The sequence below is a fragment of the Mus caroli genome, unplaced genomic scaffold, assembly GCF_978045245.1.
Source record: "Mus caroli unplaced genomic scaffold, Mus_caroli_1 scaffold_9, whole genome shotgun sequence".
Classification (NCBI taxonomy): Eukaryota; Metazoa; Chordata; class Mammalia; order Rodentia; family Muridae; genus Mus; species Mus caroli.
The window spans coordinates 58,541,870-58,566,252 of NW_028227264.1; the positions used below are offsets into that span (position 1 = coordinate 58,541,870).

The following is a 24,383-nucleotide window of genomic DNA, read 5'->3' on the forward strand; positions in this document are numbered from 1 at the left end:
TCCACTTTCTTTTCGGCAGACCCTTCGGTGAATCTGGAGCTAAGCACCGAGCTCTGGGGACCTGCCTGTCCCTGCCCCACCCTACCCCGAACTGCTGGGGTTATAGACTACACACAGCCTGTGAGTGCTGGGATTCTGAACTCTGGGTCCTCACGTGTGCGGGCCAAGCACTGTATCTGCTGAGCCTCCCCCACCGCCCAGCAAGAGTCTTTACCATCCCTGTTTAATGCAGAAGGAAATGGTGGTTCTGAGAGGCACATGTTTTGTGGCTGGTGGGACTAATGTTGGTTCTCCTGCCTCTCAGGCCTAGCTGCTTTCCTGTCATTGAACCAAACAGCCTTCTTGTCCATTGACCTGCTATTACCTTCAACCTGTACACGCTGGGCTGCTGAGAGATGAACTTGACCCCACAAGTTTACTATTACAGTTCAAGCTATACCAGGAATATATTCTTATTTATGCTCTGTCTTCTCTGGCCTTCTCACGGCCCAGAGAACCTGTGCTAGTATGGAGGCTTCTTCTACACCCCTTCTGTGCCCCTTTCCTGCCTGGGGATTTCTGGTAGACAGAGTCCCTGCACTCTACCTGTTTGCATCTGGGAAAAGGTAAGGAAACAGAGATCTTGCTCTGACCATGAACCCTAGAAGCCCAGCCAGTTGTGTGTCAACATCTGGGAAGTGGCAGAGTGTCTCCCAACAAGCAAGCTGAGTTGCAGGTGCTGCTTGAATGACTGCCCATCCTGTTCTCCTGCAGCATATTTGATTAAAAACACAAGTAATGGGCCGGGCGTGGTGGCGCACGCCTTTAATCCCAGCACTCGGGAGGCAGAGGCAGGTGGATTTCTGAGTTCGAGGCCAGCCTGGTCTATAAAGTGAATGCCAGGACAGCCAGGGCTGTACAGGGAAACCCTGTCTCGAAAAAACCAAAAAAAAAAAAAAAAAAAAAAAAAAAAACACAAGTAATTAAAAAGGTCAGCATGGTTACTCTTGCTGGCCCGGGACAGATAGGCCTGCCTGATGTGAACACATGGAAATGGTTAGAGTAGGGGTGGGGTGGGGAGTGGGCAGAGCCTGGGAAGCTAGGGTCCTGGCTGCAGAGGCTCACTTTACGGAATGTGATGAACTGCTAGGGCGGTGTTCCCAGCACACAGCCCACCTTAGAGCCACTGCCAGGGCCTGGGAACTGGGTGCGTACAGATTTTCTCCCCTGTAACCAGGGAAGTCAGGGTTATCTGGGACTGTGGGATGGTATTTCCTGCTGCTGGCTGTCATTCATATGTCAAAGAGGCCACCCTCTCTTCTAAATCTCCTGCCAAGGTGCCTCAGGGTCAGGGCTCGCCCCCTGACCTCTTCATTGCCTTTCGTCCTTCCTCCCTGGACCCAGCCCTTCCTCCTGCAGGGCCCCTTGATGGCCACTTGGGCCTTGCCATAGTTCTGTCCTTCCTGCCTGTGGCTTGGAGCTAACAGAAGTTCCAAGCAATACAATGGTTTCCTCTGGCCGGGTGGCGGGTCATTGTGTGGCAGGTCTGAGGCTGGCCCAGCTGGTCTGTGCAGCCCAGCTGTTCCTGGCCTGTATGATACAGGCTAAACGCTGTGGATAGGAATGTCCGGCTTTGGGAGGTGAATGGGTATTACCCAGAGAAGAAAGAAGGGGAGGGGTTTGGACACAGGGGTTCCCCTGGGATACAGGGAACTTCTTGGCAGCTGATTCCTAAGCCCTATGCTACAAATAACATCCGTGGGCTGGTGAGATGACTCAGTTGGTAGAGACACTTGTAAACAAGACTGATGATCTGAGTTCAAACTTCCACGTGGTGGAAGGAAAGAACCAGGTTTGGTAAATTGTCCTATGATCTTCACGAGCATCCTATGTGTGCCCATACACATGCTCCCTCCACCCACAGAATAAATAAATCAGCCTAGAAATCCTTCCTGGTCCCTGGCTCTGAGCTTCCACAGTCCTGAGTCAATCATGCACAGAGCATCAGTTTTGTCCTATGTTTTTTTCCTGCAGGCCTGGGACTGTCTGTATGTGGTTTTCTAGCCTCTGGTATGGTCTTGCTGCTGCTGGCTAAAAGAGTGGGTAACTCTCCCAGAGAAAACAGCTAAGGAGGATGTGCAGTTAGAGGTTGGACACCACCTAGAGCTAGGCTTCAGCCCAGAAATCCACCCTCTTGCCTCTGTCTGGGCTAATGGGCAGACCATAACATGGACATACTTGGCTACTCTACAGGACTGACCAGCAGAGACGGGACCAGTGCCCTCATCTCCAGGTGGAGGTGAAGAGCTCTGAGTTTGTCTCTCAGGTCAATCCAGTTCTGTGTGACACTAGTGATTTCAAATCATAGAACTGGGGATATGGCTCAGTTGGTGGACTTGCCCCCATAGCATCCCTGCACTCACAAGTCCTGGGTTCAATCCCCAGTAGTGTGTAAACCAGGAGTGGTGAGACACACTTACAATCCCAGTTTTTGGAAGTGGAGGCAGGAGGATCAGACATTCAAGATCATTCTCAGCTATAGAGTGAACCTAGAACTGCTGAGGTTACAAGAAAACATCTCAAAAAGAAAAGAAAATAACAGAGCTCTTTCTCCTATGCTAAGAAACAAAGACACCCCAAAGAATGGATCTTCCCACTTCGGATTTTTTTTTTCCTTCTGGTTTTTCTTCTACTTAGTGTCAGCTTTTTTTTTTTTTTTTCAACTAAGAAGTCCAAGAAACAGTAACTGTTACTGAGCACAAAGTCAGTCTTTGTAACCATCAACTCTAGCTGAAGATCTGCTACATGTAGCCAAGCGTCTCACTGAAGATGAGTAAAACTTCAAACTTCACCCTTCCATGTCATCACAAAATACCCAATTGCCTCCCCACCTCCATTCAGTTAGCCATGTCCTAATTGGCCCGCTGGCTGAGATAGCAAAGTCACCGGGCTGCCCTGGGAATGAGGATGCTAATTAGGAGGCAGGGCAGTGTGGGTCTCGTTTCCCATTTTGAAATGTGAAGTGTGTTCTTGGGACTGTTGGCCCAGTTCCTAACCCTTTGTCAGCATTACTCCAGATGAATGCCAGCCTAGACCTGCTCATCCTGTGGGGCCACTGACACGGCTGATCCCCAAAAGACACCTCTTGGAGGCAGAGAGCAACTGAGCATAAATGTACCCTTCATTGAGGGTACACTCTATCCAGAATGGCTTGTGATTTGCTTTAGCCAAGAGAAAGCCACAGAAGGGACCCTGTGCCAGCCCAAGCCTGGTAACCACTGGGTCTCGTGTGTATCTTGTGCTCTCTCAGGCACAGGCTTGCTAGCTGGAGGTAGCTGTCCCTATCACCTTCAAGGGATGCCAACTAACTGCCAGAAGTGCAGCCTGCTCAGCTGACATGACAGCAGCGTGTACAGGGCAGGGGCCCCAGATGAGACCAGAACTAGCTGGCAGAGCCCAGTCTACATCTGCATCCCTTGAAGATGAGATTCTGGCAGGCTCTGATTGGCCGGCTTGTAAGGTTCCAAATCATAGAGCACTCTTCTTTGCTTGCACAGTCTCTACCCAGTCTGCAAGCCACACCTCCTTCCCTAGCTCGAATATCTCATGGGCATCACACAACCAGAGGATGTGGCCTTGTTCACTATGCATACATGGGATATATGCATACCCACACAGGACTACAGCCATCAGCCCCTCCCACCCCCTGTGTTGGTGACAGTGTTGTGCCAACACGGTGCAGGGAGAGGACCAGAGGGCTGCATTGCCTTATGGTTGAGTGTGACCCTGCAGTGCCCAGTTTGGTCATACATCCTGCTTTACATACATGGCCAAGGCCTGGTGTCGAGCTCATCTGATAGCATCCATTAATGAGACTCAGAACTGTACAGACTAGAGAGAACCAGTCCCCCGCTTGGCACATACCTGCACTGTGAGGCCCCTGGCCTGTGAATTTAAGGCATACAACCTAAGAGTATCAATGGTTTGAGGGCTATGACAGGCTCCAGCCCCATCACTGGCTTCCCACACACAGGGTTACAGAGCCATCCCATCCACCTCCGTTGCTCACCGACAGTGTGGGGGTGCCCTCATCTTCCACGGTGACCACCAGATGGTAGAAGTTCTGGCGCTCACGGTCGGGTGGAGCAGGCCGCGTAGCAATCTCACCGCTGATACGGTCCATACGGAAAGTCATGTCCTCGTTGCCCTCAGTGATGTAATAGGACAGGACACTGTTGATCCCGATGTCACGGTCGGTGGCTCTCACTTGGACCACTGAGGTGCCTCCACCCACATTCTGGCAGGAGAGCAGGAAGTGGTTATCTCAGGCCCACAGTCAGGGAAAGCAGTCTCTGTTCCTGGTGCCCCGAGGTTTCACTGGGCCCCTGCTTTGTGTCCTCTGGGGCACCGATGAGGGTGATCAGGATATTGATAGACAACATGCTTTGGATACCTCCTACATAAGAGGGCCTGGGTGAGTCCCTTGATTCTGGTCCAAACCTGTGAACTTAGATTAGATGCTCACACTTACATATGAAAACTGAAGAAGCATACATACATATATACCCATTCAGCCAATCAGAAGCTATTGTAGGAATCGAACTATGGCATCAGGATTACAGAGCCCAGAGGCTGTCCCCTTGATAGGGAGGACCCGGGAGGGGTGCCTAAAACATAAGCAGCCTCTGGCACAATGCCTGGGCAAGGCTCAGAAAAAGATGTCATGAAGTCACCCAGCCTTAATGCCAGGTACCAAATACATTCATTTTAAAAAAGAAGCTGTCCCAGGATCTCTTTTTTAACCACAAAAATATACTACCATGCTGGGTACTAGGGCTGTATCTATTCAGGATCCCTATTCTGAGGACTGAGGGGCCAGTGGGCCAACAAGACATTTGGATGGCTCTTTCATGGGTAACTTCTGACCATGGTCCACCCTGGATGGTGGTTAGCTGCTGGTAATCTGGGGTCTTTACCTCATTCACACTGACGTTGTATCCAAAGGGGCTTTCAATCACTGGAGGGTTGTCATTGACATCCAGAATGGTCACCTGTAAGATGTGGTCTTTCTTCCGTGGAGGAGTGCCACGGTCAGAAGCCACGACCTGTGAGGAGGAAGAAAAGGAACTATGGGATCAGGATTATGGGGCCCAGAGGCCGTCCTCTTGATAGGGAGGACCTGGTAGAGCCAAGAGACTCAGCGATCCATCCCTGTCCTATGTCCACCACCAAGCTCTCCCCTTCTGCCCGTGCTACAGACAATGCTTGTCTAAGTCTTGTCAAATCCACTTGGCTTCTGATTTCAGTCATCGTTTTCCTGACCTGCCTGTGTTTGGGGCTGTGTTAGCGCTTCACCTTGACCTTGGGTCTGAGATAGGATTCAAGCCTTTGGGTCTCTGGTAAGCAGAGAGGGGTTCTGGAATATTCTTTTGCCACCCTCTGGAGTCGTGACTACACACTGAGCCAGTTTGTAGGGGAGTTCAGCGTTGCCCTGGTGACCTCTAGGCTCTCGGCCTCTAAAGAGGAGCAGTGTGGGCTGCTTAGAACCTCATGGTGCACAGGCCAGGCCCAGGACCTCAGCAGCCACTGTAGTCAGCGTGGTACTTCACTGTGCAGCAGAAGCAGGCCAGGTGGGGTTCTATTGGCCATTGCATATGTGGGGAAACTGAGGCCAAGCCAAACAGAAGAAATGATTTGCCCAAGGTCCTGCTATGCTCCTGACAGGGTCAACATCCCACCAGCTCCACTAAGCATTTGTTCTATTGGCTGTTTCTTATTTTATGTATGTATGTATGTATGTATGTATGTATGTATGTATGTATGTATATATGTATTGAGACAGGGTCTCATGTTGCTCAGGGTGGTCTCAAATTTAAGATATAGTTAAGAATGACCTTGAACTGCTGCTCTGGCCTCTGCCTACCTTCTAAGTGTCTGGATGATAGGCATGTGCCTGTACCATCAAGCCTGGCTCTTCTGACTCTTGTGGCAAGGGTAGGCAGAGCCAGTGGGTGCTCACCTTGAGGATGTAGTGGTCCAGTTCCTCCCTGTCCAGGGGCTTAGCCACAAACACTTCACCAATGGAGTCATTGCTGGTGATAATCTCAAAGGCCCCAGCAATGTTACCAGAGGCCAGGGAGAAGACCACCTGTGGAAAGAGAGGGTACAGGGAAAGGAGGTGACTCGTCAGATTCACGGGGCTGCCTTGCCTCCATGCTCGCTATGACTCTATCCTTCTGGGGTCCTGGGAGAAAGAGATAATGCCAAGGAATGGGATCAGGCCATATGTACCTGGCAAGTACCCAGTCCTGGGGATGTTAGCCAGCAGCCTCGGAACCTAGAAAGTGAGTCTGAGTCCCCACACGTAAATGTCCATTCCTGCTTGCTAACACAAAGCTTGCTGGCTCAGATGGTCCCTGAGGACTATGAAACACCCTCCAGCCTGGGTGGACCCTGGCTTGATGCCTACCTGTCCATTGCTGCCAGCATCAGGGTCCCGGGCCTTGACTGTGGCTACTCGCTGGCCCACAGGGCAGTCCTCAGGCACACTGATGGCTGAGTCCGAGGTGAAGTCGAAGCGTGGGCTGTTATCATTCTCATCCAGAACGGTGATGTAGACCTGGGGGCAGACACACTCATCCACCTCCTGCCTCCTTCCCCAAAATATCCTTAGGTCATGAGGTCAGCAGGGGCCTTGAGCAAACCTTCAAGTCCCAAGCTCCATCCTACCTTCTCTGAGCAATATCCGTGTGTGTGTGTGTGTGTGTGTGTGTGGTTGCACACTTATCCCAGGGCCAGAACAGCAAAGAGGGGGGTCAGTGAAGACTGTCTGATATGGTACAGGGAGGGACAGGGACAGCTGGACAGCTGGGTTCCAGCTCATGGGAATGAAGGCCTGGAATAGCCCCCTGGCACTGGCTGGCATCACTTCCTGTTTTTCAGGACGATTAAGGAGTTCAGATTCTTATATGAAATAAGACGATGAATCACAGAAATGAGAATCCTGGGCTGGCTGGTTGAAGCAGATGCTGGCCAGATTCCAGCCTTCTTGCCCACATTTCTGCATTAAAGAGAAAGAATCAGGCCAGGAGCAGGAGGCTACTGTGACCCGGTCGGGAAGGAAACTCCAGGAAACAGCATTTTCTTTCAAGTCCGAGGCCTGGATCTCGGGTGGAGAAGAGCACCAGGAACGGGAAGAGAGAAGGGTCACTATGGGCGTGACCACCAACCCCAGGAAGATCATAGGCCACAGAGACTATACACACAGCTATGCTCACTGCCAGGGGCAGGCTGGGAGGTAGCCTGGGTTTTAAGAACTGCTTCAAGCTGCTCTACCCACCAAAGGCCAGTCATCACCATCCTTTTGAGGGCCGCGATTTCTGGATCCCATAGCTAACCGCCTTTTGGTATGCACAGTGCTCATGGTCCTTGGGGGCCCTTTCCATCTTACAGAAGAAAGTCACTGTCCCCAACTTCAAATCAGGCTGCCTTGCCTGGTTTCACTTTCCCCAGGAGCCCCCCCCCCCAAAGCATCAGGCTGATGTCAGAAGCCGGGGGTGGCGGTAGGTGTGTCAATTCCTCCATGGCTGGCTGTGTGACTTTACACATAGTTACTCAACCTCTCTGGTTTTCCATTTTCTCAGTGGAAAACTTCTGAACCAAGAAGACTTGAGCACTGGATGTAGGAAGCAGGAAATGAGCAAGCACGGGTACAGGTGGTGTATAGTAATCTCCATTACCCTTCCTCTTCCTGTCTGATGGACACCCAGGCTTTCCCCATAGGCCTGTACTTATCTACCAGGGAGTAAGGAGTCTGAGTCTGCTAAGCAAGCAAGTTGCTATAGGAAATGGAAACAGTGATAGCTAGTATACCCATGCTCAGAGCCAAACCAGGCATAATGAGCTGTCCTGCGTATGTGCATGCATGCGTGCGTGCGTGTGTGACTGGCCCTTCAAATTCTTTGGCCAATTAGGGTCCTCACACCACAGGACCTATGTACACCCTGTTCCCTGTGCCAGAAAAAAAACCTTTCCTTGTTGGCTGCATTAACTCCTTGTCAGCCTGAGTGACCTTAGGCAAGCCCACCCCAGCGTTCCCTGACATTATGTCATAGTGACACTGTGATAGGGTCCCCTCCCCACCTGAATCTAGGTCTTGCCTTGCAGGCAGGGTTAAATCTGCTGTGGGTTTCTGCTGCATCAGCACCCCAGCCAGCACAGGCCGGGCCTGGCATAGTCAGTCAATGGTGGTGCTGTGGTTGCTACTCTCTGTGGGGGGAGAAGGGAGCCAGCTCTGGTAGGTGAAAAGAGGATGGAAGCCTTCTCCAGCTCCTAGCCTCAGAACCTCACCTTCCTGCCCATCCCCCAGTATACAACCCAGGAGCTCCTATAGCTGAGACTTCCTTCCGGCCTTTCCCCCCACCCCATTGCTGAGGCAGGAAGGAGTCAGGTGGAGGTGAGCTGTGGTTTGGCTCCTGGCCCTGGAAAGGAAATTGTACCACCTTTAAAGGCCTTCTGTATGTGCACTGTAGCACCTCAAACAGCACAGGGGCCAACCAGGCTGGGTATCTGGGGCATGAGACAGTTTTTGCTTCTTGGAAGAGAGCTGAGTGGGGGAGAGAGTCTGAAGTTCCTGTCATCCACATTAGAAAGGGTTGCCCGGATGCCAGAGTGGTACCACGCTTTCACGGGATACCCAGCAGCCACCGAGGGCCGAAGGGCAGTGGGGGCCCACAATACTGAGGAAGATGCTAAGGTCTGCTACCTATATCTGCTAAGTTTCCTACTGGGAGATTTAGGACGTGGGGTACCTGTCTGCTGCCCCAGGAGTTAAAGAAAGCTAAGTGTGTGTGGGTCAAAGCCCCATTCACACCCCCTACCTCTGCTTTGCCCCACCCCCAACCTGCTGAACTCCACTCTCAGGCCCAGTCCTTCTGGGGCTCTGTCTGACACTCCTGAGTACACGGTCTTGGCAGTGGGGCTTGCCCTGTGGACACAGCTACCATGCCAAGAACTCCCTGGGTGCTGGCCCTGAATACCCTCCTTCCCATGTCTCTCGTCCTGAGATCTGCCATCCCTTCTGAGGAGGGCAAGGTTGCTGGCAGGATTCTCTCTTTAGGGAGGGAAGGGGAAGCACACAGAAAGGCTAAGTAGCTTTGCTTTGTCACACAGCCACTGAGGAGCCCTCAGGTCTCTTCCTGGGTATGTTCTAAGTATTTCTTTATTACTGCATTTCTGTCTCACGATTCCTTAGGGAATGGACGGACCATGGAGGACACAGCTTGGGAGAGGAGAATGGGTGGACAGCAGAGGTCTGAGAGGAAGCCCTGCTGTAAATGTTTATGTTTCCCCTCTTTTTACACCGTTGATTGGTTTAGTGTGTGTTGGGGTGGCTGGGTGAGTATGGATGGGGGCGGGTAAACGTGAACATGGAGCATGGCATCTTGTGAAGGTCATAGGATGACTTAGAGTCGGTTCTCTTCTACCGTGTGGGTCCCAGGGACCAAACCAAGGTCACCAGGCTTGGTCGCAATCACCTTTCTTCTCTGCACCATCTGGACAGCCCTCTGCCCTGTGGGCCCTATCTCCAGGGAAGGTCTGTGCACCACCAGTGGTACGAGGCAGTTCATGGGCTAACTCACCTTCTGTAGGCACAGCGGGAGCAGGGGCAGGAACAGGAAGGGAGAGAAAACAGATATAGATGGTTACTGGCTGGCCTGGTACCTTCCACCCACTGCCCATGGGTCAGGTTCTGGGGAATACTGGGTGGGGGTGGGACTGTCACCCAGGACCCACTCACCACAGTAGAGTCCACCTTGGGGCCGCCATCATCTGCCACGACTGTCAATGTGTAGAAGTCGCCCTTCTCCCTGTCGACCAAGCCTTTGACTGTGATCACACCCTGTGGGGTGTGGGGGTGGGGGTGAGGATGACAATTATCAGGCAGCTGTTCTCTGCTCCAGCTGGAGCCCACCATCCCCTCACCCCACTCTGCCAGCCATGTTCACAGCACCGTCCTGACACAACTTTCCCACGAGTCTACAGGCTGAAATCCCATTGCTTTTATGGACCATCCAGATTCCAGCCATCTCTTCTACAAGGGTCTTCTACCTCCCATCACCCCACCAGAATACTGATCCCGCATCTTCTCTGGATGCGCACACTCATAGCTTTTCTGCCCCAGAGCTCTCAGTCTGCCTACGTTCCGAGTCTCCCCCCGGGATAAGGCCTGGCCCACTGCAGGTGTGGTTCTCATCCACCCTGCCAGGGCAAGCAGTGCACAGGCAGGCATCAGAGATCAGAGCCTTACTACTTGACTCACAAGGTGGGACCTGCATGTGGTGGTGGCTGGCCTGACTCTGCTGAAGTCTGTGCACAGGAAGACTGCCTTCTAGGAGGCCTGGGAGTTGCTAATACTGTCCTCTGTGCCATGATTGCCCTGGCTGTCAAGTTGCGCCCTTCCATCAGACTGGCCAGCAGGGATTCATACCTTGACTATCGTCAAAGAAGGGATCCTAGAGGAAGACCCACTAAATCGAGGGAGATGGGCTGGGGGTAAGGAGCAGTAGTACCAGATACCTAGCTTAGTATAGCTACGGAAGAGATGGGAAAGAGCTAGACTTGAGTTTCCATTCAGACAGAGTAAAAAGGGAAATAAGATTACTTGGATAACGATAGGCTAGAATATATGTCAGAATGCACAATTCCTTAGAATTTCCTGGTAATCGGAGCATCTGGGAAGAGGAAAGGAAGGTAGACGGTACATAATAGACTGTGATTTCACACTGGAGCCTCCATAAAATCCCCTGACTTGTGTGATTGGGAGAACATCTGGACTAACAATGAATATATGGAGTTTTTATTTTATTTTATTTTTTTAGAGACAGGGTCTTGGCATGTAACCTAGGTTGGTTTGGAGATCTAGATCCTCCTGCTTCAGCCTCCTGAGAACTGGGATTACAGAGGGGACTGGGCTGTGCCCTGGAAGGGGCATGACTCCTTTGAAGGAGTCTCAGAATTGGCCATGGTAAGCAAGCAAGATGTTTCTGAAGAGTCTGTAACCAGCTACCTGAAGCTCAGGAGGCATCTCAGGAACTCTTACTTCGGATTAATCAGGAAACACGGTAAACAGCTGGCGACCCGCATCTGAAGCAGGGCAGACTAGCAGCCATCAACGACCCTACAGATCCCACCTGACGGAGCTGTTCAGACTTGACCCAACTCTCCCAGTACCCAGTGGGCAGCCAGAACCCAGAGAAGCAGCCTGTGGCAGTGTGAACTTAGAAGGGCAAGTGCTGAGGATTTGGTCTAATGCTTGTATTATGTTAACTGGGTTCTCAAAATTGCACAAGAATCTTCATGAAAGACACTGAGGGCCTCTGTCCCCAGTTGGTTTTGACTGGTAAATAAAGTTGCTGGTGGCTAATGGTTGGGCAGAGAGACAGAGGCAGGACTTGAAGATTCGTGGGCAAGGGGACCGAAGGAGGAATAAGCTTTTAGAAAGGAGAAAGACCAGGCCTCAGAAGTGTAGAACACAGAGACAGAGAGACAAAGAGACAGAGAGACAGAGAGACAGCCAACTTGTAAGAGTCAGGGATTGTGGCCCAGGAGGGCTGTAGGTTTGGGTCCACCGGGATGGAATATAGGTTTTAATAAGTAATAGCCCAGGAATATCAGAGGGGAGAGTCTGCTAGCCTTGTGGAGGTCTGAAAGTGCCAAGCCATTGGGCTGTTTAAGACATATTAAAATAGAAGGCTGTGTGTGTGTGTCTGTGTGTCTGTGTGTGTGTCTGTGCGCGCGCCCACTGGGGTGATTTGAGCAGGATTAATTGACTATTACAACAGGAAAGTGTTTAGCTTGTCCTATTATAACTTCCATTGTCTAATAACAAAGATACCAGACTGACTGGCTTTCAGTGTAACACCAGAAGAACAGTTATCTTAAGGAATGCTGTACATCAAGGGGCTCAGTAAATACACGCTGCGTTGGGAAAGCCCTGCCATGACGACCCGCCTCCTTACCGTGATAGCATCTATCTTGAAGAGGGCTTTGGCCTGGGCACTGGTATAGGCGTCGAAGCGGTAGGTGATCTGATTGAGGTTATCGATGGAATAGGCTTGCACCCGCACGATCTCTGTCCCCAAAGCCAGATTCTCCATGATGACTGCCTCGTAGGAGGCATTTGAGAACTGAACAGCCTCATCCAGCTCATTGAGAAGTGTCACGTAGACGCTGCAGAAGCCCTGGTTGAAGGGGGGTGCGCCGTCTGTGGCAGACACATTCATCAGGTAGCTGGTCTTGGTCTCGTAGTCCAGGTAGTCAACCGTCACGATGAGCCCCGTGCTCTCGTCAATCTCAAACTTGCCCTCTGCGCCTGACAGGATGCGGTAGTTCACCAGGCCACCGTCCCCTTTGAGAAGATGAAAACCATGTAATCCCAGATGGAGGTAGGGCTTCCCTATGGCTTCTTCAGCGCTCTTTTCCAGGGGCTGCTCATGAGAGGCCTTGGCTGTTCCCTCCTCCCACCTTCAGCATACGCTATCCCCAAAAGATGTAGCAGAGGTCAAGGTGGGTGGCAGGACCCCAGAACACCATTGACCCACTCTGGAGCTTGGTACTGGCACTAGAGATCTGACAGAGGGAGCTGGCTCTGCTCCTGGAGCTTCAAATTTTACATTTGCACACCTGTCTTGGATAAGCAGAAACCTTGTAGTGGTGATTTGACCTAGAAAGCCTAGGGCCTTCAGAGCAGCCAAGCCTTCGTTCAGGTCCCTGGTGGAAGAGAATCTCAGGGCCAAGTAGTTCCCTATCCCTTCTACACACCACTGCTCAGGCATGAGGCAGGCAGTTTGGGAAGGCAGAAAAGGAGACAGGCACAAACCCACTCACCTTGGTGAAGGCATCCACGACTTTCGCCTGCCTTTCAAAGGGTTACCTATGCCAGAAGAGGCCTTGGCAATCCACAGTGCCCCTGACCCTGTGCTGGTGTGCCATTTAGAGAATGAACCAACTATGAATCCTAAAGTCTATGTCTCTGTCACTCAGCCTGGGAGGCTAGTAATCTCTGATGCTGAGGGCGCATAGGGACTATTGGGGGCGTTGACAAAGAGGCTTGGGCTGCAGCCAGGGCAGCAAGGTCAGAACAGTGTGGTATAGTAGGAATGTTTAATAAATCCAGGCGTGGACGAGGAAGGAGAGGAGAGATGGAAGCCACCATGGAAGGGAGAGAATATGCAGGAGAGAGGAGCCACCATGGCAGAAGACCGTGCAGGAGGGAGAAGGAGAGCCGCCATGTCAAAGGACCAAGAGAACGCGGCTCAGAGGGCTTCTTCATTGGGTCAAGAGCAGCCAAGATGGAACACAGACATTAGTAAGCAGTAACTTGGAGTTTATTAGTAGGAAAGTGGATTCTAACAGCATGGAGGCTATTGTGTTGCTTATGGCATATTAAAATATAAAGACTGTGTGTGTGTGTATGTGTGTATGTGTGTGTCTGTCCATCTGTCTGTCTTTGATCTGGGAACATAAACCACTGAAGCGGCCCCGGGCCTGGATTTATTAAAATATTCCTACTCCAGTGTGGTAGAGAAGAACCCTCTCCTAACCAGCACAGGCTCAGTAGAGAAGCCTGTGGTATCCCAGAATCCTACCCCGTTCACTTTACATGGACCACTGTGGCTACAGAAACCGCTGCCAGGCTGGGGCTGCCTTCCAAACCTGTCACTTCCCTACGGGAAGGATGGGTTGTGAGGAGGCTTGCAAGTACCGAGCTCTGGGCATCCCCTGTGCAGTAGAAGGTGGCAGCTGACTGGAGGCTTAGGTCTAGGCTAGAATTATGACACGGCTCCATGACCCTTTCCCTGTCCTTGCAAAAGGCTAGCATTGTGCTGCTAGGTCCCAGGATGACTGATCTGGTTGTGCAAACATTTCCACCTTCTTCTGGCCATCAGAGGTTGGATAACTTCCTTGACTAATCCTCTGGGGCCTGGGCATCTGTATAGAGTGAACGGCAAGCAAGGAGGCCCTCCTGAGCCTGGGTGTTGGCTGCATGGAAGATCTAAGTATGACAGGGCCCCTGGCGATAGGAGGGTCACTCTGAGAAGTGGCATCCCTAACTCCCCCCACCCCTCCCAACCTGCCTTACCAGTGTCTCTGTCAGTGGCTCGGACAACGATGACTGAGGTGCCAATGCCTGCTGTCTCTCGAAGGCCCAGGCGGTTGTACTGCTGCTGTGTGAACACGGGGGCCTCATCGTTGACATCTTCCACGTACACGATCACCTGCAGAGATATGCCAGGGTTATGGCCCCTGCTCCCTTTGGAGGGCCTAGTCCTGCCTATTCTCCCATTGAATCTGGCCCCTCACACAGGACCTGGCTTAAGGCTGCTGTTCAGAAACCTTTTTGGTCCTGCACCGACCTGTAGGAACCAGTGACTACCAGTGGCACTTTTGGGGTGGTCAAGTTTCTCCAGCATGAAATAGTAATGCCACTAATGGTTCATGTCACACTGCTCCTGAGGTGGTTAGGAAAACAAAATATTCAAACCACCAGTGAGTGTGATGGTTTGAATGAGAACAGCCTCCATAGGCTTTGTATATTTGAATGCTTGGTCCCCAGTTGGTGGAACTGTTTGGGAAGGATTAGGAGGTGTGGCCTTGATGGAGGAGGTGTGTTACTGGGGTGGGCTTCTAGTGTTCTCTCTCTCTCTCTCTCTCTCTCTCTCTCTCTCTTTTCTCTGATCAGCTACTGCTCTAGTGCCATGCCTGCCTACTTCCAGACTCCCAATTATGATGTTCAAAGATTCTAGCCTCTTGGAATCATTAGCCTTCAGATGAAATGCTTGCTTTTATAAGTTGTCATGGTCATGGCATTTTGTCTCATCAGTAGAAAACTAATTCCACCCAAAGACCAAAATACATTTATTTAGGAGAGACTCAACAAAAAACTATGATGGTAACAAGAACAGAAGTGGTTGTGCTTTGGACCCTGTGACCCTCACATAACAGCCCTTTAAAGACTGCCACTCCACCATAGCAGACAACTGGGTGGGGCACTGATCCCCGACTCCTTCCAGGGCTCCCAATGAAACAGAGGGTAATCCCCCAACCCACAGGGTTTCCTGGTCACCCTCTATCACTTTCCTGGGGAAACTTATTAATGACTTTCATGACAATCCTTGTCCTGGAACTGCTTTCTGGGGACCCTACCAGAATTGTGTGATTGTGTGTGTGTGTGTGTGTGATGTTCCCATTGCTTTTCTCCATCTTTGAAACTTCCCTTTAAAGAACATGTGTCAAATGTAGAAAAATGCTACGGTTCAAAGGGTTTTTATGGAGAGCTGTGTCTGCAAACAAGGAGAGCCCCTCTTTTCTCCCCATATATGGCAATACCCAGAGAGTTTGCTGTAGACCTGAGTCTTGTTGCCTGGAAGACCAGAATGGAGGGGAAAGACACACAAGCTACCAGAAACCTCAGGCTCTGCCTCCTTTAAGAGACTGGGAAAAGAGTCCCAGAAAAGAGAAGTAATTTCCCCAAGATCTCACAGGGACAAGGAGGGCTGGTGTCTCCTGGCTCCCTATCTATCGATGCTTAGGCTCCATGCTGGGGATGAGCTGGCCCCAGTGTAAGACATCCTTCTGGCTCCCTAGAGCCAGGGAAACATTACCATGAAGCAGGATGGAGAAGGGAGGACGTGGGGTGGGGTAGCTCAGTGTGCACAGCACAGGTCACAGCTGTCAGTGGCAAGGACAGGACAGAAAGGGGAAGGAGGCCAAGACAGCCTCAGAGAACCTGCCTTTGGCACTTTGCCTATATCTATAGCTGTCTCTGGGGTTACACACACATTCGCACATGCTCACACACACACACTACATACATCCACATAGACCACACACCATGCACACACATACGTAGCTGCCTCTGGGATTATCCCAACACACACATACACACACACACACACTACATATACATATCACACACACATATACACACACACCACACAAACACCTCCCATATAAACACCACACACATTTACACATACATACCACACATGAACCACATATAGAACATCTCACTACATACCACAGACACACTAGACACACACACATACCACACACATATACACACATACACCATACACACTAAAGACACACACAAACACACCACATACACATATACACACACACAACACACAAATGCCCCCATATACCACACATATACATATAACACACACAAACACCCCCATATGCACACCACACACACGCTACATATACAACCCCACCACCACATACCACAGACACACTAGACACACATACACATACCACACACACATACCACACACACTACATATACAACCCCACCACCACACACCACAGACACCCTAGACACACACACACACACACACACACACACACACACTACACACACACAAACACCCCATATACACACCACACACACATACCACACACACTACATATACAACCCCACCACCACACACCACAGACACATTAGACACACACACACATACCACACACACACACACACACACACACACACACACACACACACATCTCTAGGTTAGCAGGGAATTTACTGGATGACTAAGGGTGGGAAGAGTGGCAAAGCCAGGGGAGAAGATGGATGCGGTGGCCAGGGAGGCTCACGGAGAGCTCACCACTCCACTGCCCTGAGGTTCCACAGCCCTGTCACGCCAGCACCTTTCATGTCCAGATATCGAGAATCTACTATGCAAACAACAGGGTCCACCTCAGTCCGCAGCTGTAGTGGGGAGCCTTCTAAATTTGGCTTCGCCCACAGTTTGTTGCAGAAGATCCTGGGTGTGGTGACTGTGAGGGGAATTGGCGTGGGTGAATTTCGGGAACTCTGTGTAAACAGAAATGAACTCTCCATCTTTTAAAACTGCAAGCCTTGCCTTTCCGGAGTCTGCTTGTTCTAATGACCTTGCCTTCTGGGGGACAGCAGGGAAGACGCTGTCAGTCTGATAGTGTGAGAGGAACGGGAGAGGGGCGGGGTGTAGCTTGCCACAATGTGGCCAGGCTTTCAACACTTCTGGCTGCTTTCGGCTGTAGAGACAGGAGGGAAGATGGTGTGGTTTGTGAACCCGAGAGACACAGCTGAACAGGAAGTACAGGCCAGCTGAACTCTTGCTGAACAGGAGGACGCTGCCAGGTGCCTCAGAGCCAGAATGCCTTCTGTCCGGAGTGTCTGCACAGGGCTGCCCGACCCTCCAACAGGGAGAAGAGGGCAGTTGTGTGTATACACGGTGCATGTGGGCATGTACACACAGAGATGCCCAGCATCCAGAAGGAGGGGTTCCCTCCTTACTTCCTGGACCTCATGGGGACTGTTGCTAGCTGTTAAAGTGGGAATTACAGCTTACTGGGCAAAACTAGCATCCTCACATTGCTATCAGAAAGCGCCCCAGCTCTCCTGACTCTCTTAGGAGAACAGACGCTCTAAACTGCAGGGACCATCGAATCTCCATGCCAGGGGACAACACCTGAATTCTTAAAGTTACTCTTTAGGGTTGTAGTGCTTGTCAGGGTGCCAAGAACCCTCCTTGGGCATGGTGGTCCAGGAATCATATACTGTAAAGGTAGGAGAATAGTCTGGACCACCTGCCTGGGGTGAAGCCTGGCTCTACCCATACCATAATGGGACCCTTACCAAGTTGGTTGATTCCTCTCTGCCTCAGTCTCCTCATCTGTAGAATGGGTATAACGCAAGGCCTTCCTCAGAATTGGGTCAATTTCTTTTTCCTCAGGGTCTTGAGGGCAGGAGCACATAAAAGGGGCCCAAGGCTGTGACTGGGGTGCCTCACCTTGAGGTTGTACACGGTCTGCCTTTGATCTGTTTTACACCCTGGGATGTTGCAAAGAACTCGGTTTAACAACAAGGTTGGTGGCTAAAAATGGCACATAGCAGAGTGATCGGGCTCTTGAGAAACAGGTGGATGGGGGAGGGGAGGAGAGGGGACACGGAGTGGGCTGTGGTTAGGATGCCTGAAGTCCAGGGGTCCAACCTGAACCTCACTGATACCAGCCACTCTTGTGACCAGATGTAAGTTACAGAGGGGAAAGACACAGGCAGGCCCCACGGTGCTCATTAGCATGTGAATAAGAGCTTGTCACACTGGGAAGCTACTGTGGCAACTTCCTGGTAGATACCCAGAAAACTGTATCTCTGTCACCCTGTCCTCTAAGGGTCCAAGGGACCTGATCCCTCTGCTGTATCCACTTGGACAGGTATTCATTCCCTCCTTAAGGGATGTGGGGGGTAGCTTGTCGGGAGCCAACTTTCTCTCCCATCTTCTCTGAGAGCAAGGAGCTAGAAATTCAGAGCTGGCCCAGCTCTGACAGATCTGCATGGGGCCCAGAGTTTGGTTGGAGACATCCATCTTTAACAAGAAGGGAAGCATCCCGGAGGGACTTGAGCAACAGCTGACCAGCTATCTCCTGCTCAATGTTTCCAGTCCCAGCAAACAGTGGGTTGCTCTGGGCTGATAGGTTCCGCTGACTCAGCCACACTCAGGCCTGGGTACGTGTCCCTGTCTGATGAACTCCCACCTTCCTCCACGACAGGGACCTCTGGGTTCTGACTCACTTCCTATGGCTTTAGGGGAAGGGGCCTATGGGCTGCTACGTGTGTATGGAGGGTTAGGAGGGGCGAACATTAAACAACACAGACAGGAGGCAGACCTCTGTGTGTGTGACCATTAGAGAAGGTCTCAAGTCTTGCTCAAGAAGCCAAGTTACTTCTCTAACTCTATTTCTTCATCTGCAAAGCAATATTGCTATCTGCTCCTCTAAGCTTATGTCAGGGGGGCTCTCAGTTCGTTGTGGAGAGCTGGGTGTCTATAAGTGATGGATCAGTGACAATTCCTCTTTCCTCCCTTAGGACAGACATGAGTATCATGGATCCCCTTCCTCAAGGAGAAACCATGGCACAGAGTGAAAGGACAAATCCAAAATCCCTGGCTGGTCTAGGCCCTTAGTCTCTTCACCAAATTCCTTGCCCCGCACGCCAGTAAGTAGTGAAACCTGCCCCACCAGGCCCCAGTTTGTGTTCTCACCCTGACAGAGCTCCGCATGGGCCCCAGGTCGTGGTTGTAGGCTTCTACCATCAGTACGTGGGACGAGTTCCGTTCCCTGTCCAGGGGCCTTGGGCCTCGCATCAGGAGCCCGCTGCCTACGTGGATCCGGAAGTTGTTGCCATGGTTACCTGTGGACCAGCACATGAGATGCATGGGTTGGACCGGGAGGAGGATGCTTATGAGATAGAAGGCAGTGAGTTCCAGGCCCTATGGCACATTGGTCCTGCCCACAGGACTTGGGCATTGAATTAATTATTAATTAATAAATTCCAGTACGGAGTTGCTACTTGTCTCAATGGTTTATGTTCTCAAGTGAAAGATATACACATAGTCTTTATACAAGCAGCTACATTTCTCCCTTTTTGTCTAATTAAAAAGGCTCTTTCCTCTCAGATACACATTGAACATAATTATAACAATTGTGTAAATTGTAAGGTATGATATACACTTATAACACCCATTTGGCAATGTGGATAAAATATTCTATCATCTATCCTAACTGAAAGAATTACAATTCTGTGTCTCAAATAAGTTTGATTTTAACTTGCATCACCATCTGAAAACCATCCCTTCACTTGGGAATTTGGTTAACGCCCACCCACAATGGCCTAAGAGAGGAAGACATGGAACTGAAGCTCACTGGCCTCTTCCTTATATGAAGCCTAAGGTCTAACCCTGTCTCCACACTTCCACTTCTATTAGGGATACGGAAGCTTGAGGAGAACCTGAGCCCTAGTGTCTGTCGGTGAGTGAATCTAGGTTGTAGCAGACCTGACTGGGCCGGGTTGGTACCCATGATCTTGACTTCTCTCCGGGGACACACTTATTCACACTTGGTCCCTGGAGTTCATGCAGGGTGGCTGCACCCCTGATCCTGCAAGCCAGCAGGTGAGTGGCGTTTCATGCTCTGGCTGTGGTGAACAGCTCAGGGGAGGGCTCGTGTTTCTAGGGGGACCCTCACCAATGACTTTCCCAGGGGATGCCCTGACTTCCAAGGTTTTCTCTGTCATGGTGTCAGCTTTGGGAATGCTGTAGCATGTGGAGCTCTTAGGCACAAGGCTAGCATACCGTTCTTTGCTTAGAATTTATTCAACTTAGTGTAAACAGTCAGGAGCCCCACTCTCTCCCTGAGCTGCAGCCTGTGTATATGGTGCTTAGGCATCTGATCTGCTCAGCCAGAAAGAAGTGTCTCCGCAGGGCAGCGGCCATCCTTCCTATCCCTCAGCAACTGACTTACCGTGGAGGATGCGGTACCAGACGCGCCCAAACTCGCCCTCGTCTGCATCTGTGGCTTTCAGCTGAAGGAGAAGAGACAGTGGAGTTATTCCTAACCCCAACACAGGGAGGGGAGCTATCTTTGCAGTCCCCATACCTGACCCCAGGCATGTGTGTGCATCCCTTTTGTTGTCCACAAGGACACCCCACCAACCTATCACTGATGTGGTCTATGTGGCCCCATCCAGGACCACCTACCCCTATCCCTTTCTCATGAGGGACAGGAAGTCCATGCAGGACATTACGTCATTACTTAGTGGCCTAGGCTGAACGAGGCCACTCCATACCTCTAGGACCTCCTACCAGTGAGGCTCTTGATGTCTTAGGATCAACGTGAGGGTGACTCTGAAGCAGCCGCCGCATCACTGAAAAGCCTACTCTAGCCTGAGTGAAAATGTTTAAAAGCTGTGTCCCTGGAGCTTCCTGGTAAACTTGCACACAGTTCTGCTGAAGAATTTCCCATGATCCGTAAGTAACCTACACTCCCATAAGCTTACTGGTTTGCCAAGGTAGCACTGGGTGGAACCATTTGTTTTTGTCATTAGTGCCCTGGATGGGGTGAGGAGCTGTTGGTATATGCCACCCCGAGGAAAACTTTGCACAGAATTGGTACCCATTGTGATTTGGATGTGGAATGCTGCCCTGTTGACTTACTAAGGCTGGAGTCTACCGTTGACTGATAGCCTTCTGGGGCTCGGACCCCTGAAATATGGAGGACTCCCTTCATGGGCAGATCTTCCCCTTCTCTGACCCTGCCTGGGGAGTTCAACCCCCTGCCCCTCATTACCTCTACCTGCAGAATGTCACACAGCCTTAGTCAGGTTCAACTCCCTTTCTCCTGATCAGAACCCATTCAGTTAGCACCCGAGATTCCTGAAATGCTTCCCCATGCTAATGAGGCATTTCTGAACCCTAAGCCCTCAGCCAATGACCTTTGCCCATCCTGGATGTTTCTACTCCAAATTCCCCAACACTATAGAAGCCTTGAATCACCCCAAGTAAAGCTCTGACTCCCTGCAAGTAGTCCTGGTATGTCTTATACACTGTATGTATTCACAGGGTTTGGCCCCTAGATGGTGACCCTGTTTGGGAAGGTTGTGGAGCCTTTAGGAGGCAGTGCCTCACCCTGGAAGACGTGGGTCACTGAGGACTGGACTTCAGGCCTTATAGCCTGTAGAGACTTCCCATTCACCCTTTGCTTCTATGGATGGGAATTCTGAGGGGAGGAAGGGGGAGGCAAGAAAGGCCAGGAGTGATGGAGACCTCAGGCAACCAGTGAACGCTGTGAGATGCAGGCTCCATTGAGCAGTTTGTTTAATTGGGGAGAATAAAGGCTATTTAAACCTTTGGAGAGTGGATAGAGGCTTTCATTGGCTGAAGCTAAGGTGCTGGGAATGCTTCATTTGCATAAGGAGGAATTCCAGTCAATGCTGGACATGAACCTTATAAGGAGAGAGGAAGTTTAACCTGGCTGGTTATGGAACCTCCTCTGGTTGGGACAAAGGTGTGGGGCACAGGACTACGTGTTCCCGGACATGCAGGCTTGGGGTAGGGGAGAGAGTGGTCCTCACTCCTATGGCTCTCAAGATGAGATTTATGGGGCTGGACACCACTCCAGCTCTGGACCAGCTCCTCCTGGTTCCATGGTACCCCCCGTCCCACATGTCCCCATTATAGATACAGTATGACCAGGCAACCTCACACCACATCCTTCCTGCCTTCTGCCAGGATGGACTGGTATTCCAATGAAACTAAACCAAAATGTGCCCTTTACCCTTAAGATGCTTAAGTTAGGGCGTTTATTACAGTGATGGGAATGTAACTAAGACAGCACCCGAGCGGGACCAGCAAAACCCATCTGCCGTGGGCGATACGATGTCTATCTGAGGCTGCTCCCTCCGAGGGGTGCACTAGACACAGTCACTGTGGCAGCTGCATGGCCTCTGCTGTGGGTGATGACGTGCAACTGAGGCTCAGCAACCCAGAAAGAACTGGCCATTGCAAGGGAAGAATTACTACAGGAAAGTGGCACACGGATGCCATCCCTCACGACAGCCTTTGGCTTGGCAGAAGAAATGCTGAAAAGGGAGATGGAGGAGTTATCTGGCTGCTTCCTATAGCTGGCCAGACGCCAGGGAGAGAGAATGCAAGTTAGAGCCGAGATAAATCGGTTTCCTGGGAGGCAATGGCTTGGAACCCACGGAAAGAATGGAAGGGTAAGGAGGAGTGGGGTATCAATCTTTAATACAGAGAAAAGGGGGGAATCTATGATTCAGGATGCAGGCCGAGACCTTAATTATGGCCCAGTACAATAAACAATGACAATCAGGGATGCCTTGGTCTCTGATGGAGTTGGAAGAGATTTTTTTTTTTTTGCACATATGTGTGTAGATATGCCATGAGTATGTGGGTGCCTGCAGAGGCCAGAAGAAGAGGGTGCTAGATCCCTGGGAGTGACCATATATGGGGACTAGGAAGCAATGGAGGGCCCCTGGAAGAGAGGCAAGTGCTCAGCTACTCTGCCATCTCTCAAGCCTCAGGGGAAAGACTTTGAAACAAGGAATAAAAGAGCCTCTCCCAGGCTGCCTTGTGAGGGCATTGGGACAGAGAAGGACGGGGGCAGTCTGAGCTGGGCGGGTCGAATAAGAAACTAGTAACGTAGCCAGTCATTCCGCCTTGAGCTGAGGTGGCACGAGCTGAGCCAATAGGAGAGAAGCAAGTCCCTGATGGTCTGGCTGGTATAAGCCAATAGGGACAGGACACTGGGTTACATCTGACTAAGGTCTTCGTGGCTAGCAGGGACTGGGGGGTCGAGGAGGAGTGACAAGTATTGCTGTGGGAACTGGGTATGTGGGAGGTGGTGACTAATAGCCAGTTTGTGGCTCTGAGTACTGTGTTTACCGGAGAGTTACAAAAGGAGTTGATTCACCAAGGGATGGCTGTGAGGCTTGGGTCGCTTTGCTGAGCTCCTTGGGAGATTGTGACCTTTACAAAGTAGGAAGGTCTCTGGTGAGACCCAACCATTTATACCAGTGGCTGCCCAACGCTGTGTCCCTTTAACACAATTCTTCATGTTGTGGTGAGCCCCAATCATAAAACTATTTTTGTTGCTGCTTCATAACTACAATTTTGGTACTGTTATGACCATCATAATACAGATATCTGTGTTTTCTGATGGCCTTAGGTGACCCCTGTGGAAAGGTCGTTAGACGCCCCCTCAAAGGGTCGTGACCCACAGGTTGAGAACCACTGATTCTGACCAACATGGAAACTGGTTTTGTAGGGTGATAACGCCAAGATGAGGGGATGGAAGAGGGGTCGGAGCAAAAGGTCACCAAAAGGTCCAGGTCACTGAAAAGCAAATGTGGTAAGATTTGCGTTGAGCCAAATGCACTAGGGGAAATATGGCTGGAAGGGCAGACACTATGTCCGAAAGCTTCTGGAAGGATTTATGGGAGAGGAGAGAGGAGGAAGTGACAGGGTGGAGTAGGAGAGACAGATAAAAACATGCAATGGGTGGGCAATGATCCTTTCAGAATAAGCTGTACTCATCCCCCTTTCAAGAAGGGACAGCAGGCTGGAGCGGGGGCATATGCCTGCCATCCCTGTGTAGCACACGCGATCAGGAGGACTGCCACCATTTTAAAGCTAGGATGCTCTGCAAGGTCTAACCTGGACTCCAGAATGAGAATCTGTATCAAAAACTTCACCCAGATGGGGACCTTTTCAGTAACCAGTTGTGGCCGATGGCTAATGACCATGGTACAGAACCTACCAGAGCCAGAGAGTCTGTCCTTTAGCGTGGGCAATGACAACATGATAACACTCACACGTAACTACCAGTCTAGTCGAGAGTCACAAGCTAGCCCCACCTAACCCGTGCTGGGCAGGGAAGCACATGGCAGCCCCATGGCAAGGCCCCAGGATGAGGACAGAGGGCAGTTAGTAGAGAATGACTGTGTATTCTCGGGGCTCAGATGCGGTAGAGCCCCTAACCCTGATGTGGTGCCCAGTACT

At 51.0% G+C, this 24,383-nt stretch overlaps 1 protein-coding gene across 1 annotated transcript in view; it reads right to left on the reverse strand.

Annotated features, from left to right (window-relative positions):
* The window catches only part of Cdh23 (cadherin related 23), a 383,664-nt gene that overhangs the window by 69,550 nt on the left and 289,731 nt on the right, over window positions 1-24,383 (reverse strand). The window contains exons 28-37 of the mRNA XM_029482781.2: window positions 20,329-20,389; window positions 19,071-19,219; window positions 14,123-14,258; window positions 12,000-12,388; window positions 9,779-9,880; window positions 9,621-9,623; window positions 6,449-6,598; window positions 5,999-6,127; window positions 4,956-5,084; window positions 4,049-4,276 (exon numbers count right to left, since the gene is read on the reverse strand). Of these exons, the coding sequence (XP_029338641.1) occupies window positions 4,049-4,276; window positions 4,956-5,084; window positions 5,999-6,127; window positions 6,449-6,598; window positions 9,621-9,623; window positions 9,779-9,880; window positions 12,000-12,388; window positions 14,123-14,258; window positions 19,071-19,219; window positions 20,329-20,389 (1,476 nt within the window). The remainder of the gene's footprint in view (window positions 1-4,048; window positions 4,277-4,955; window positions 5,085-5,998; window positions 6,128-6,448; window positions 6,599-9,620; window positions 9,624-9,778; window positions 9,881-11,999; window positions 12,389-14,122; window positions 14,259-19,070; window positions 19,220-20,328; window positions 20,390-24,383) is intronic.